General features: G+C 37.5%; 2 protein-coding genes and 1 long non-coding RNA gene across 6 annotated transcripts; all 3 read right to left on the minus strand.

Moving 5' to 3' along the window:
- Window positions 1–175: 175 nt before the first annotated feature.
- Window positions 176–4,353, minus strand: LOC112179334 (putative disease resistance protein RGA3). The gene is made up of 2 exons (XM_024317732.2): window positions 3,028–4,353; window positions 176–1,797 (listed from the first exon to the last, which is right to left on the minus strand). The coding sequence occupies exons 1-2, from the start codon at window positions 4,162–4,164 to the stop codon at window positions 1,321–1,323; spliced, it is 1,614 nt and encodes a 537-aa protein (XP_024173500.1). The 5' UTR covers window positions 4,165–4,353; the 3' UTR covers window positions 176–1,320.
- Window positions 4,354–5,246: 893 nt separating this feature from the next.
- LOC121050405 lies at window positions 5,247–7,398 on the minus strand. Its single transcript, XR_005802870.1, has 4 exons — window positions 6,981–7,398; window positions 6,633–6,674; window positions 6,146–6,203; window positions 5,247–5,400 (listed from the first exon to the last, which is right to left on the minus strand). It is a non-coding gene; the product is annotated as an uncharacterized LOC121050405 (long non-coding RNA).
- A 1,406-nt stretch (window positions 7,399–8,804) lies between these two features.
- On the minus strand, window positions 8,805–13,348 carry LOC112180432. 4 transcript variants are annotated; one of them, XM_040511965.1, is made up of 11 exons: window positions 13,227–13,348; window positions 13,103–13,139; window positions 12,782–13,017; window positions 12,286–12,348; window positions 12,114–12,150; window positions 11,673–11,938; window positions 11,255–11,291; window positions 10,786–11,063; window positions 10,372–10,408; window positions 9,873–10,126; window positions 8,805–9,740 (listed from the first exon to the last, which is right to left on the minus strand). In XM_040511965.1, exons 1-11 carry the CDS (start codon window positions 13,266–13,268, stop codon window positions 9,063–9,065), a joined length of 1,965 nt encoding a protein of 654 aa, XP_040367899.1. In that variant the 5' UTR covers window positions 13,269–13,348; the 3' UTR covers window positions 8,805–9,062. The 4 variants fall into 4 exon arrangements, with proteins under 4 accessions (XP_040367899.1, XP_024174758.1, XP_024174757.1 ...); XM_024318990.2 differs by having other exon boundaries at window positions 9,912–10,126; window positions 13,227–13,347; XM_024318989.2 differs by having other exon boundaries at window positions 9,870–10,126; window positions 13,227–13,347.
- Between the last annotated feature and the right edge of the window lie 938 nt (window positions 13,349–14,286).

Here is a 14,286-nt window from a genome sequence, read left to right on the forward strand (position 1 = left end):
TTAACGTAGAAATGGGAGACCACCGTGCTCAGGGATGATTGGGATGCACTCTAGACTGGAGCAATTTCTTATCTCCAACTTCTCAAGAGAGAGTGGTATAGGTAAACCCGTTGGTAAACACGTCAGCTTAGGACAACCACCAATTCTCAATTCCTGAAGAGACGCGCAGCAGTACTCATACCCTTGTGATTGGGGAGGACCAATACAAGTTAACTCCCAACAATACTCTATCTCCATATATGAAAGATTCTGGTTATTTTCTAACAACCTTTCCAGCAGACAAGCAAGTCCCCTCACATTGCTTATTTCGAGAGAAGTGAGAGTGGTCAGACTATTGCTTAGAATACTTGCTATTGGAATGCCTCCGCTATTCATGCCTTTAATCACCAACTTTTTCAGAGATGGAAAATGACTAGGAGCACTTCTCAATTGGTAGCAACCAGTCAGGGTCACCTCCTCAAGGCAAGGAAACACCATCACTCTTTCTGTTGACACTTCATTCCATTCAATTAGTTTTCTTGCCTCCTCAATATGTAATGTTTTCAATGCAGGAAACAAAACCTCTATATCATCAGAAGCGTGATCATAACCATAAAACTCATATCCCAAACACCTCATGTTCTGCATCCTGTTCATCTTTACATGTACAAGATTGAGCAAATGGCCAAGTACTAGGACTCCTTCGCATTTGTTGCATCCATGTAATTCAATCTCTTTCAATTTGTTGGATAGCAATAACCATGATGGAAATTTAACACCCATGAAACCATAAATCTTCAAAAATTCCAGATTAGAATGTGGTCGCAGGACTTCAAGTATAACTTCGTCACTGTTAGCACTGCTGCTTGGCCCACTATACTCCCATGTAAGGGTTAACTTGTGTAGATATTTTTTCTCCACTAAATTTGCTTTCTCTGCTTCTTCTTGATCTCTTGTATGTTCTAGATTACAAATGGATAAGCTATCTTTCAGATGGTTTAAGCCACCTAATTCCCCAATTTGAGGACCCGTCTCCTTGTCCATCTTTACAAAAGGTAATGATCGGAGATTAGTCAATCTCCTTAATACTTCAGTTGGAACTTTCACATGTGTACCAAAATAAATATGTCGCAGGTTGATCAAATTTGCAATTTCCTTTGGGAATGCTTCAAGGTGATCATACATTTTAAATGTCTGAAGGTTATAAAGCTAACCCAAAGATCTTGGAAATGCTTTAATCTTTGTTTCCATAACATTTAGATACCTCAAATGTTTTAACTTTCCAATTGAATCTGTCAACTCTGAATGTCTGCCTTGTATGAATTTAAAACACATAGAGCTTTAAATCCAGGTGAGTTGTACGTTGTCAAGGACCGCTCTATTTGAAAATAGGGAGTGCAAGTACTTCAACTTTGAAACACGTTCAGCAAGATCATGAACAAGATCGTGCATCTTGCATGTGATTATGTCACCATAGTTATCCCTTCTCACATCTTGAAAAAATGAGTTTTGCAACAGAATATTAAAATACTCGTTACCTTTGTCCTCCATCTCTAAATTATTTTGGTTGGGAGAAGGGTGAAGCCATCCTTGAGCCATCCAAAGTTGGATAAGGTCGTCCTTTTCAAATTCAAAATCTTTGGTGAACATGGAGCAGTATGCAAAGCATTGTTTCAACAATGGAGACTTCAATTCATCAAAACTCAATTTCAAAATCATCAATATTCTAGTTTCTTCCTCTGGTAAATCCCATATACCACTGTCCAAAATTGATTGCCATTCATCACACATTTTAGAACGCATCATATTTCCCAACACCTATAGTAAAATTGGTGAGCAAATAAGTTAGGTTTGTACAAAATAATAGTGTAGCAAAATATATTAGTTACTAGTTAGCGTTAAATGGAAGATGATCTTATTGTCACAAATTTCTCTACTGCAATCTAAATGTGAGATATATTCCCACCAAGGTTAGAGTTTTAGGTTGGTAGGTAGGGTATGGGAGGGTGAATCCTTACAAGATGCTTCAACTATTATCATGTGCAAACTGAAGGGAAATAGTGGCAATTTGACAAAGTCAGGAACTCGCCACCTACCTAGAGCAGACAAGGCACACAAGGTGCACAGACCGGCACAAGGCCCACTTCGCCCTACCCAAACATGGTAGAGACTTATTGTCAACAAAACAACTAAATAAACATAACAACTAAACCGTAACCAACAAAAAACAAAGCACAACCAGCAAGGGCCCAAGACCAAAGGCCTGGCCCAATCACCACTCTCCCCAATAAGGACCTCTAGCGACATAGGCAGCCATCGCTGCCACCATACTCTTGCTCCACCGCACCGCCGCAACGCAACACCACTCCACCGCCTTGCCACACCACACCACCGCATAGCATCGCTATACCACAGATCGAGTCCTTATGACAACAGCGACTGGATCCCAAGGCTGAACAGATCCCTTTTGGGATCGACTCTATCCAGAGCTTGAAGTCGCTGCCATCGCCCAGATCTCTGGTGCATTGATGACTCCAGAGTTCGCTGCCGGCCAACCGCGCCTTACCGCTGCTCCTCACCTGCGCTCGCCCACAACCCGTGAAGGACAAATCGAGATCGCTCTGTCCAACTCGGGAGACAACCACCATCCACCTGCCCTAGGCCACGTCTTAGCCAGAAACCCTCCCCAGAGTGCACAGAACCATCATCGGCCCGTCCGACGAAGACAACCCAAGGACGCACCGCCGGACGGAGCATCACTCTCGCTTGACGACACCAGGCGTGTTCTCCAACCCTCTCTAAAATTATATTTCTGCCAGTTAAGAGTTCTCTAAATTTCTTTGTTTCCAAGAGTTAGGTAGTTTGATTGTAAATTTGTAACTTCCTAAACTGAAAGGCTTACGCAATATATTTTCCTTTTACATAAAGTGGTTTGCATGATTCTTCTTGTTGCTCTTATATTTTTAGAAATTTTCTAATCAATCAATAAGAATAAGTAGAAAGCATGAAAACTAAAACTTTGAATTGTTCAATTATGTAATTACATACCTTTGCTATTAATGGTACACCTCCGCACTTTTTAGCAATCTTCCTTCCAATTTTTTCTTGATCTCCAGTGATAGAAACACCCCCAATTGAAATTGCTTTGTCTTTCAATATAAGCCAACATTCATCGTCTGATAGTTTTTTCAAATCATGCCTAGGAAGAGTACCCACCATTTTTGCAACTTTGTTATTACGGGTGGTGACAAGGATGCTGCTTCCTTGGGTATCAGTGACATTTACCAAGCAACTGATCAATTCTTCCCATGTTTGAGAATTTTCATTCCAAACATCATCGAGCTCAAGAAGATACTTTTTCCCTTTCAACTCCTTTTTAAGAATTCTACATATTGCATCTCTAGTTTGCGCCGCAGCATGTTCAGGTTTAAGAGACTCCAAGATCCCTCTTAAAATTGAGTTGACTTCAAAAGGGATAGACACACAAACCCATATATTTTCTTGGAAATGTTGCTTTATCTTATCATCATGATATACTGATTTAGCCAAAGTGGTCTTCCCAAGTCCCCCCATTCCCACAATGGCCAGAACTGAAAGATCATTTTCTTGACTGTTGTTTGAGTTGGTCAAGGCTTTCACTATATATATCTTCCACAACATCCTTCCAATAATATTGCTTTCATCTTTTTTGAACTCAGAGTAGGTTTCCCTATCAATTCTTCTATCATAGGAGCTTGTTGCCTCTATGGAAGGCCTAGCAACAAACCCAAAACCACTTGCCCTTTTACCCAAATCCTCCAAAGATGTGTTGATTTTCTTAATTTTATGTGTCATTTTAACACGAAAAAAGATGGGATTGGAGACGGAAAAAAAGTTTTGCACCTTTTTCTTCATCTGGTTTCGCAGTTCCACCTTACGCCGAAGAAGCTCATATCCGTAGTCATCCAACACATCATCGGCAAGATGAGCTATGTCTTCAATCTTCTTCAACCAGAGCTTCACAGCCTCGTCCTGATCTTGTCGCTTCTGTTCAGCATCTCGTAGCACAGCTTCAAGAAAGAGCAGCGACTCACGCAGATTTGCTAATTCTCCTTTGAATCCCCATAAAAGAGTGAACTCTTGAGTGGCAAGTGAAGCCACTTTCTTCAGCATTTCCTGGGCAGCAAAGGTAAGAAACTGAGCCATGGATTTCTACTCAAGAAAGTCGAGAGTCGAGAAAAAGAACAGACTGCTTGATTATTTGAAGAAACTAGAAGATGGGAGAAAAAAAATCACTCCTCGATCTATAAATTTTATAAGTCGTTGGACTATCTATCAATGACGAATGTGGATGGAGTAGAGGATAGATATCCGACCGACAAAGATTGGTATAGATTCTCCAGCTGCATGTTTTTGGGCGTGCTGCTTTACGTAGGGCGCGCGCTTTACTTCTTCTTTACTTTAATTAAAGCATGCTTTAACTACAAGACAGCATAATGAAAAGCACGTAGGTCATCCATCAAAAATGGCCATATATCGAGCGCACCATGCAATCATAACCTGAATCTGTTACCAGAGTTAATACTGGAAGAAGATCTGGATAGCTTTATTATAGATTTTGATCAAATTACAACCCAGATACTAGAGCCCAATTCAAACACCCGTTTAAGTTCTGATAAATTTCAAATGGGTGTGGAACCAAATTTAACACCAATTAGCAAAGAACCCAGCAGAATTAAGATAAAAACACAAACGGGTACAGAATTCAAATGAAGTTGAAAACTGTTTCGAGAAGGCGTTAAATCTGGTATTTGTATGCAATCTCCACTGACCACCAAAATACTGGCGAAAGGAGTGCATAATGATTCAATGAACATTCTTCTCTCTCTGGAAACAAAAGAACACATTAGTGAAAACTTACGTATAGGGTGAACTTGAGTGATTGATGGACAACGTGAACACTCTTCTTTCACAGTGAAAAGTGTGGTGAGTACTCTTGACCAAAGTAGAATAGCTGAATAGGTCAGGCTAGTCATAAAGCCCGTGCGATGCGCTGTGGGTTTCTTTTCTTCCTGACTTTTATACATAATAAAATAACAATTATAATTCAAAAAATGTTCTCTTACTTTCATGCTGCATGTGTAATATAATATAGAAAAGAGACTGATATGTAATATGACTCTGATATAGAAAAGAGATCAACTCATCTGCAGAGTCATACTTGTTTACATACTTAAGAAATTTAATCTCATCAAAACTCTGATCAGAAAAATCTGTCATCTTTTTATGATCTTTAGGCAAACATGCACTCCTGTGTGAAGATCATGAGCCTATACAATCTTATTGAATGCAGCCGAACCCAGATATTCAGCTATATAGTATCTGTCTGCAATCATGGTCTTTAGCACAACAGGCAGATCCTTGTTTCCTTCAAATCCAGTCCTGCAAATGGCACAATACATAATTACAGCTGATAGATATATAAACTCAAACTCCTATGTAAAGATTCAAATATAGATACAAAAAGACCCTCTAAGCTATGTGTTTTTCCTAGTGATGATGAATTAATGAACTGTCAATGTCTTTAAATGTGACGGACTTATTCTTAATTTGGTCTGTCATGATTTAAAAATGCTACTTATACTGGATATGCACACGACAAATTCAGCTACAATACAACCAAAGCTATAGAAAGCAAATTATGCACAACAAAGCTAATTTTTCTGAGTATGACTCAAGTCGAAAACTTCATAGTCATTTTCAGTGGTATTAATTTTCAGTTTCATCAGCTTTATTTGAAGCAAAGGAGTACCATGTCTCACAGATTTAATACATTACTATTACCAAATTGCATGAAAACATATAACATTAGTTCTGTTACTTCTGTATAGTATGTTTGGACTCATTGCAGAAGATACAGTACGTGATCTGCCATAGCTAGAAAGGTTCAAATTGAAGTCAGATCTCAGGGCCAATTCAATCAAAAAAAAATCATGTTACATTTGTTAAAACAAAACCTAAAGCTTTCTAAGTTGCCTACCTTCTTGTCAATGTTGTCATACTAAATTTTCACCAGTACAAATTGAAACTTAAAACTAACATGAACATCAAATACTTCAGATTACCGTAAATTGAATTTCAACAGTAGAAGCATGCCTAAACATATATTTCTGAATTAAGAAAGTACCTTTATATAACTGGTGAAGGCTTTGTTAATCCAATGTCAAGACCCCGATATACCTGTGCTGCAAAAGCCATATCAAATGAAGTCCCTTTAACATATATTGCACAACTTGTAAATTGTTTCTAAGCCTCAAATGGAACTCAATAAAGGCTATGTCATATTGATGGAGCAAACCAACTTCAACTAAAATCCATTCCATTTAGGCTATGATTGGATTTGTATCAATAACGTCAGTTTCTGTTGTATTTTTGAAATATTATAAAGGCTACGTCATATTGATTAAGCAAAACCAACTCCAACTATACACCCTTTCTCAATGTAAAAAACAGCAGCACATGTATAGACAAAATATACATAGGCCAGTAGCACAATACAAAAGGTACTTTGGATAACCTCCACCAGCGAATGGCTTTCCCAGAAATGGATTAAACAAATAACAACAATTTAGCATATATTAAGTAAAGAAGTAAAATCAGAAAACGGAACATACATGCACGTTAAACACCATAATTCTTCCTGCACGAATAACATCCTTGCTCACATGCAAGAAAGATTCAAATGTCAAAACCCAAACAAATGAATAGGAGTGAAAGAAACCACATATGTTTTTGGACAATTGGACATTCAATGGTAAATAACAGATGGTCAGGTCCAAAACTTAAATGAAAAGCAAAGATGAGTCTGTATAACTGTGAACACTTCGTTATGCAAATAAAAAAGGCCCTCTTAGGTTTTGCCCCTAACTATTCTTTTGCCCCCGATGAATATTGGCTTTGTTCTTTGTTGATCCAAAACTTGCATAATTTTTATTTTATTTTTTGCTCTTTTAGCTTATTACCTGCGCATGCAGCTTTTCAGTTCCCCAGAGCATGATTTCCACCAGCGAACCATGAAATCCTTCCATTGAGAAAGCATCACGGTCATATGTGTTAGCATTGTAACAATACCGTGCCCTCTCCAAATGTCTAAATAGCCATCCTCTTGTCGAATCAAAGAGTGTCAAATACTGTCTAGATACCCTTTTCTTCCCTGAATATCTATATGAAAACATATATAAGGCACAGTGTCAGAATACTCAGCCTGCCGGGAGAAAATGGACTTAGTCACCTGAAACGTGGTAATATTTCAAAGGATTTAAAAGTTGAATTATATTAGTAAAATCCCTTAAGGAATACTGCTCCAAAACATTGTTGTAATCTATTTGAAACATCAATTTTATTAGCTAAAGTTAGGTCCTTGGTTAGCCAGGGAGTGCACGTTATACAGATATAAGTACCAAGTCTCCTTGCACCCAATTTGCACCCTCCAATTTGCACCCTCTTTCACAGAGCACTATCTTTTTCTTAGAAGATAGCGTACGTAATATTTTTCTAATATTGTTATTATTAATTTATTGAATCTGTGCATGCCTCATTCTCAAATCTCAATAGTTCAGAGCAATTTAGAGGAAGAACAACAATAGTGTTATCCAACATTGCAGATGAGCCTAAGCAATAATAACATAACACACAAACCATGAATGTCAAACAATCTAACAAATCATTGATACACATAACATGTACAATAAAATTTGAAATACCCAATGAGATGGATGGAGAAGAAGAAGCTTGCAGGGCCATAGCAGCATTATGGGTCCGTTTTCTTCTTGGATTGGATGGAACTCTATGGCTGGAGGTTTGTAAAAATGGTACTGGAGACCAAATAGGAAATGGGTCTCGAGGAAAAGAAAAATACCAATATCCACACACAGATCGGGTTGCGATTCTGAAAAAAAAAAACAAGACAAATTCTCTTTCTCAATCGAAACGAAACCTTGAGAACTTCCCGTCCCCCTCTTCCTCTTCTCTCAGCTCTCTCATTTCTTCCCTTGTTTTCTTTGCTCTCTCCCTCTCTCTTTTTGTTTCTCTCTGTGTCGACTGTCGAGCGCCCGCTGGGGTCCATGTGTTACTCCTTTGAATTTGGAGGAAGGACCTCAGTTTCCAGTTGCTGAGCCACTTTGAAAAGTGGATGATCTCATGAGAGATTGCAACGCGAAGACAATGACAAAGGAGAAGACATGGATAGAGTGAAATGTACACAACATGTTGGCCATGGTAACTCAAATTATGCACATGTCAAATGTTCTCTATGAAACAGTTGAGATACAGACGAGACGAGATGCAACTACTTTCAAATGTGCAAAATACGAAAATGTGTATAGCTGAGATAGCCAAAGGAAAATAAAAAATAAAAAGCTTCAAACTCGGGTTATAGATTCCATATATCTTCTTGGTCAACAGCAATGAAGAGCATTGGAACGATCATTTTAGAGAGTTGAGCTTGATTATCCTTTGCTATCCTATACCACGACTTACAAACAACATTGAATCCTAAATAATAGGATAGTAACACTAACCACCCTACAACCGAGTCTAAAAAAGTGTTCTAGAAGATTTTTCCAATCTCTCTCCATCGTTTCCAATTGAGAAGGAGTGAGCAGAATTTCCGGAAGAAACATTTTATTGCTTGGTAAAGAAATTTCTCGTCTCCCTCTATTATAGATAATTCTGTCAACTACCTCAAATACTAGGAATAGGAACGAGATACTTCGACATCACTAGGATTAGGAATTGATTTTAGCAGGTATTTCAATCTCTAGTAGTATTGTAAATTTGAGGCTTGATTTAGTTTGACGGAGTGTAATGTGATAAATTCTTTAAAACAATTCGGATTTAAATAGACTAATAAACCCTGCAGTGAAGGGAGGAAACCCAACAAGTTACAATTGCAACAGGCATGCATTGGAAATAAGGTTGTTTATTAGGGCTTTAGGCCTTTATTCTTTGACATCAAAGATCCTTCAAACTCCAAAGCTCAAGTCTTTAGGTTCTATCGGCCTCTTTCAACATCCAAGATCTCCATTTCTTAGGCTTTCAGTCTCTCACAACTTCTGAATCCATTGCTCAAGTCCAAGCTGCTTCAAAGGAGGTCTTAAATTTGGCTTACGTTGCTGAGGGCGCCTCCATTTCCCAGTGATCATCGTTGCGGGAGAATGATGAAAATTTGTTGTGTCTGCTAAAGTCTTTCTTTTAATAGCAACATCCTTTCTGCCTGCTAATGGAACTGTTCCCTTACTACTCTCTGCAGAGTTTTCATCATTTCTCGCTGTAAATTTGCGTTTCCTTGTTGTAATGAAACCATCTTCTGATATTCCTTTTCCCCCATCCTTTCTTTCTTTGCTTCCATGAGTTGATTTGCTTACCGATGCTCCTTTAACTGGAATTAACTCTGAATCACTTTTGAATTGTACACAATCTTCTGCATGGACCGTTGCTTCTGAGCTCTCCTGTAAAGTGGAACCGCTACTCTGAATCAAGTTTTGTGGACATTTGCCATCATTACTGCACATACTTCTCTGTTTGTTCGATGGCTTAAATCTGGTTCCATGGAAAGTCTCTTGATCTCGCTTGCATTGAGAATCTCCTTTGTTGAAGCTTGATGTATCACCATGTTTTGCTTGACTGGTATCATGGTTTTGCACTGTTTTAGGTGTAAATTCAAGACACAAATCATTCCTACCAGATAGATTTTCATCTACTCCAGTGGTTGGGTCAACAACCTGTTATGGACAATTTTGATATCAGTAATTTGAAAATACAGGACCATTGGGACTAATAGATTCAAAACAGAAGAAAGATAGATTAAAAAAAAGAACAAAAAGAGGAGCTATAAGGAAAAGTAAGACTACCACACTACATCTGCAAGAGGTAATGAACTCTTCTGACTGTACCTTCTCAACATCAACCTCTTCACTATCACTTTCCTTTTTACTAAAACCCTCCAAACCCTCTCCGTCTTCTTTGTTACTGGGTTCAACCAAAACCTCATCCTTCTCATCTATTCTATCTCTACAACCAAAATCTCCAAAACCATCAGCTGTATCCAAAGGAGACTCATACACATAGCTTGAGAACCAGTTTCTGATGTCAGTAGGCTGACTAGGCTCTGAAAGATCAGGAAGCATAACAAATCAGTGACTTTGCTATATGTATTTTTTTTCTTAAACATCTACCGAATATTTTGATTGCCGAAAAAATGGATGCATAGATATTATTCAAAGACTCCATTCCAATATACAAATTTATCTTAATAAATTGCTTACAGTGATGTGTGAGTGTGTGTGTGTGTGTGTGTTCTCGGCAGCCATACAATTTGGGAAAGAAAAACCTTCAGGAGTAACTGATACAAACCTGACAAGTGTGAAGTGGAATCCAAAGGACCAGGAACCTACAAGAAGAGAATTGTGTCAGACTCCTGGAGGTATAAATTTTTATTCCTACAAAAATTATTGGGAGGAAGTAGACTCTTCTCTGCAAAGACCAAGGCGAAGTTGTTCAAGAGGACTAATGACACATCCTCGAGGAAAATTGGTGGTCAACAGATTGGAATGGTGGATACTTTCATGAGGTGGTTGGTAAAGTTTGAGGTTTCCACTTGTGTGCAACTATGCAACCAATGAAGAAAATTGCATTGTTCTGTTTGAAATATATGTAATGATCTTGGTATAGGGTTTAGAGACTTAGCTTGTTGATATCTTGATGAATAAATAAAAGTTTCTCTTTAAAAGCAAGGAATATGTAAAAAGGGATGAACCAAAGTAGTACCTTACTTACAGGCTGCCTATCATGCTTGGTAACTCTCCAAGAGCTGTCACATGTTGCAAGCCCTACTGACTGTTTCTTCTCTCCCGCAACCTCTTCACCAACACTACTGTTTCTTCTAAAATCCCCCAAATCCTCTTCATTATCTCTCTTTTCAACCCTAAATCCATCCTTCTCACATTTACTTTCTTTGCAAACAGAATCTCCAAAACTATCATTCATGTCCAAGGAAGGAGACTCATACACATAGCTTGAGAACCAGTTTCTGATGTGAATAGGTTCTGATAGACCAGGATAAGAAAAAGAGACCAAATTACATTATTTACTTAATATAATAAGCTACATCTTATGTTTAATTTCCTAGACAACAGAGAAAAGCAGAGAATATGAATTTCTAATATACATTTTCTCAGTAGCTGAACCATTCAATAGATTAGCTGGAAAGATAACTTGAGGAGCAAGTGATACACACCTGAAAGGAGCAAATGTGATTCCAGAGGACCTGGAGCCTGCAAGAAGTTTCTATTAGATACTTTTATGTCGTAAAATGTAGTGTGAATACAGTATTTCTTGAGAAGAAGTTTCTTTGAAAAGTTAAAGAAAGAGTGAACTTGGTGCTGGACGATTGAAACAAAGGGTAATCGTGGATTGGATATTGGGGCTTAGATTTTTTGAACCTGAAGGCCTGTGAAAATATCCTCTTAAGAATTCTTGAGCATAGACCATATTGGGATCCACTACTGGTTTATTGCAATATCCTGGTTTTAATTTTATTGATTATGGATCTGTATTGTTCTTTCTGACTATTGCATCTTGGAAATATGAATTCACTGATTTAGGATATTGGAATTAGCTATGTAAAAGGAAAAAGTGACATACACAAATATTACCTCACTTACAGGCTGCCTTGCCTGCTTAGTATCTCTCCGAGAGCTGTCACAATTTGCAAGCTCTCCTGACTGTTCCTTCTCACCCACAATCTCTTTACTAACACTGCTGTTTGTACTAAAATTCCTCAAATCCTCTTCATTTTCTCTGTTGCTGTTTTCAACCAAAAACCCATCCTTCTCAAATTTACTTTCTTTACAAAGAGAATCGCCAAAACCAGCAGACTCATACACATAGCTTGAGAACCAGTTTTTGATGTGCGTAGGCTCTAACAGATTGAAAACCACATACAGGTCAGTTGCTTTGTAACTTTAATGCTTAATATTCACCAAATCAGAGAATATCATACAAAGACTACATTGCTTATTTACATTTTTCTCAGTAGACAAGCATTTCCGTAAACTAGGGGAAAGACAATAACCGCAGGAATAAGTAATACGGACCTGAAAGGGCCGAAGGTGACTCAAAAGAACCTGAAATCTGAAGAAGTAAATTTTGCCAAATGTTAGAAATTGTTCATTACTACTTTTCAATACAACGTTGAAATCCAATTCAGAACCACAAATTATGAAAAGAATCTCATTCTATTCCACAATGGTAAAGTATTATTGTTACCTCTTTGCCGGTATCAGAACCTTCAGATATGCAAACGGACTCCACAGGGCCCAACTTGAATAGCTGAAGAACACAAAAACACACACCAAAATCATATTTCTAACTTTATCATCATTGAACACAACATTCTCCTACATACTAATAATCCAACGGATAATTCGAACAAAAAGTAAGAAACACAGTCTATTTGGTCGCCGCTAAAGAATGAAAACATACATAATTGAATCCAACTATTCTCTTCTATCAACTACAACTTCAATTACAAGATAACAGAGATATATTATTTTACCCTCTGCTTTTCTTTTTTATCAACCAAACGAGCAACGAAACCAAATACTTAAAATTTGGTCACAGATGAGAAATAATCTCAAATTTCATAACTACTTTTCAGTACAATGTTGAATCCAAATCAGAACCACCAATTATAAAAGTAATCTCATTCTATTCCACAAGAGACAGAACCCATAAATCAAGAGGGGACAAGAAGCAAGACTACCTTACTTAAGCATTGGTTTTGTGAAGAGCTGCCACATTTGACAACCCCATTTGAGTTCTGCTTCTTATGAACAAAGACTCCAACTTTATTTCCATTTTCCATAAACCCACATGAATCTCCTCCGTCTCTTTCTCTTTTGATCTCGCCGGTATCAAATTCATTGCGAAAAGAATTGGAATTCATTGCAGGTGATTCATAGCGGTAGCTTGAGAACCAATTGCCCAGGTCAGGAGGTTCTGACATGACAAATACTAAAACAAATGAAACCAAACTAACAAGACAAAACAAAGCATATCAGAGACCACGAAAAGATGTACAAACCGGAAGGGATGGAGAGAGAGCAGGAAGAACCCGGAATCTGCAAACCCAGAAACAAAGAACATATCAGCCTTCAAAGTTTCTTGAAATTCTAATGCACTGTGGAAATCAAGTGGGACCATTTTACCTGAGAATCGGAGGTTTGGAGTTTCTGCTTCGATTGCTCCATCGGATTCCACGCCCAGCCACAACAGCAAAGTGCTTTGATTCTACCTATAGGAGATGGCGCGCCAAAATTTGTGGGTATTTCAATTTCATTTGATTCTCCCGCCATTTGTTAACTTTGCTGGGTACTACATTGGGCTTTATAACCTTTGGTAGTCCATGTGTTTGGGCTTTAATTGTTGTGGGTCTTTCCATTAGTGATGCGATGGATAAATTTCATTACTTCTTTGTATTCAGCAGTTTTATTAAAATATATTTGAGAGCAACTATACAATCTTTTGTTTAAAAAAAGAAAAAAAAAATGACCGGAGGATAACTTTCATATAAAACCTATTTACCGAGAATATGGAATACGACTCCATTCATATTTTCAGTTGTTCATATTAATATTTTAGGATTTAGTTATATTACAGGTCATTCCGGTTGATATAGTTTTTCTAAATACTGTAGTCTCAACTCTCAACCATTGGTGCAAAAGAGTACGTGAAAGTCTGATTTCTAGTTTTTTGGCCATTTCAACCCTACTCTAATCAGGTACCATTTCTATTGATTTTGCTACTTAATTCAAAACTGAATTGTTTGCTCAACTATCATAGTTGCAATTCATATCTCTGGATTTGAAGATTACATCGTTTTCAATAGATCTCATTGTGTATTTTAATTACCGGTGATTGACAATATTTTCATGATTTTTTTCCCCAATTTTTTGTTTTAGATACAAACCTGACAAGAACCATGAAGAATTCTATTATATATCTCTTTCTTCTTCTTTTTTTGTTCTTTTTGATTCATCAAACTTCATTATGAAATTAAATCTTGTTTATAATCTCATAACAAGTCGGAGATCAATTCGTTTGAAAAGAGGGTTTCACACTTTGTCGGAGCAGAATCTAAAGGACACAATCAATAGATACTACATGAATGGAAGAAAATCCTTACGAATTTTTGGTGCAAGGCTTTGAAAGGACACAATCAATAGATACTAGTCTACATGAATGGAAGAAAGTTCATTATCAATTATT

This window comes from Rosa chinensis, chromosome 7 (genome assembly GCF_002994745.2).
Source record: "Rosa chinensis cultivar Old Blush chromosome 7, RchiOBHm-V2, whole genome shotgun sequence".
In the NCBI taxonomy this organism is placed as follows: domain Eukaryota; kingdom Viridiplantae; phylum Streptophyta; class Magnoliopsida; order Rosales; family Rosaceae; genus Rosa; species Rosa chinensis.

What these genes read in the sequence shown, in the direction of transcription:
- LOC112179334 (XM_024317732.2), bottom strand. Translation starts at nt 4,164, where the DNA reads ATGGCTCAGTTTCTTACCTTTGCTGCCCAGGAAATGCTGAAGAAAGTG. An exon ending in GTGTACCATTAATAGCAAAG is followed by an intron (nt 1,798 to 3,027) that starts GTATGTAATTAC and finishes ATTTTACTATAG; the next exon opens with GTGTTGGGAAATATGATGCG.
- LOC112180432 (XM_024318989.2), bottom strand. Translation starts at nt 13,268, where the DNA reads ATGGAGCAATCGAAGCAGAAACTCCAAACCTCCGATTCTCAG. An exon ending in CAAGGCAGCCTGTAAGTGAG is followed by an intron (nt 11,292 to 11,672) that starts GTAATATTTGTG and finishes AACTTCTTGCAG; the next exon opens with GCTCCAGGTCCTCTGGAATC. An exon ending in CCTCTTGCAGATGTAGTGTG is followed by an intron (nt 9,741 to 9,869) that starts GTAGTCTTACTT and finishes TGTCCATAACAG; the next exon opens with GTTGTTGACCCAACCACTGG.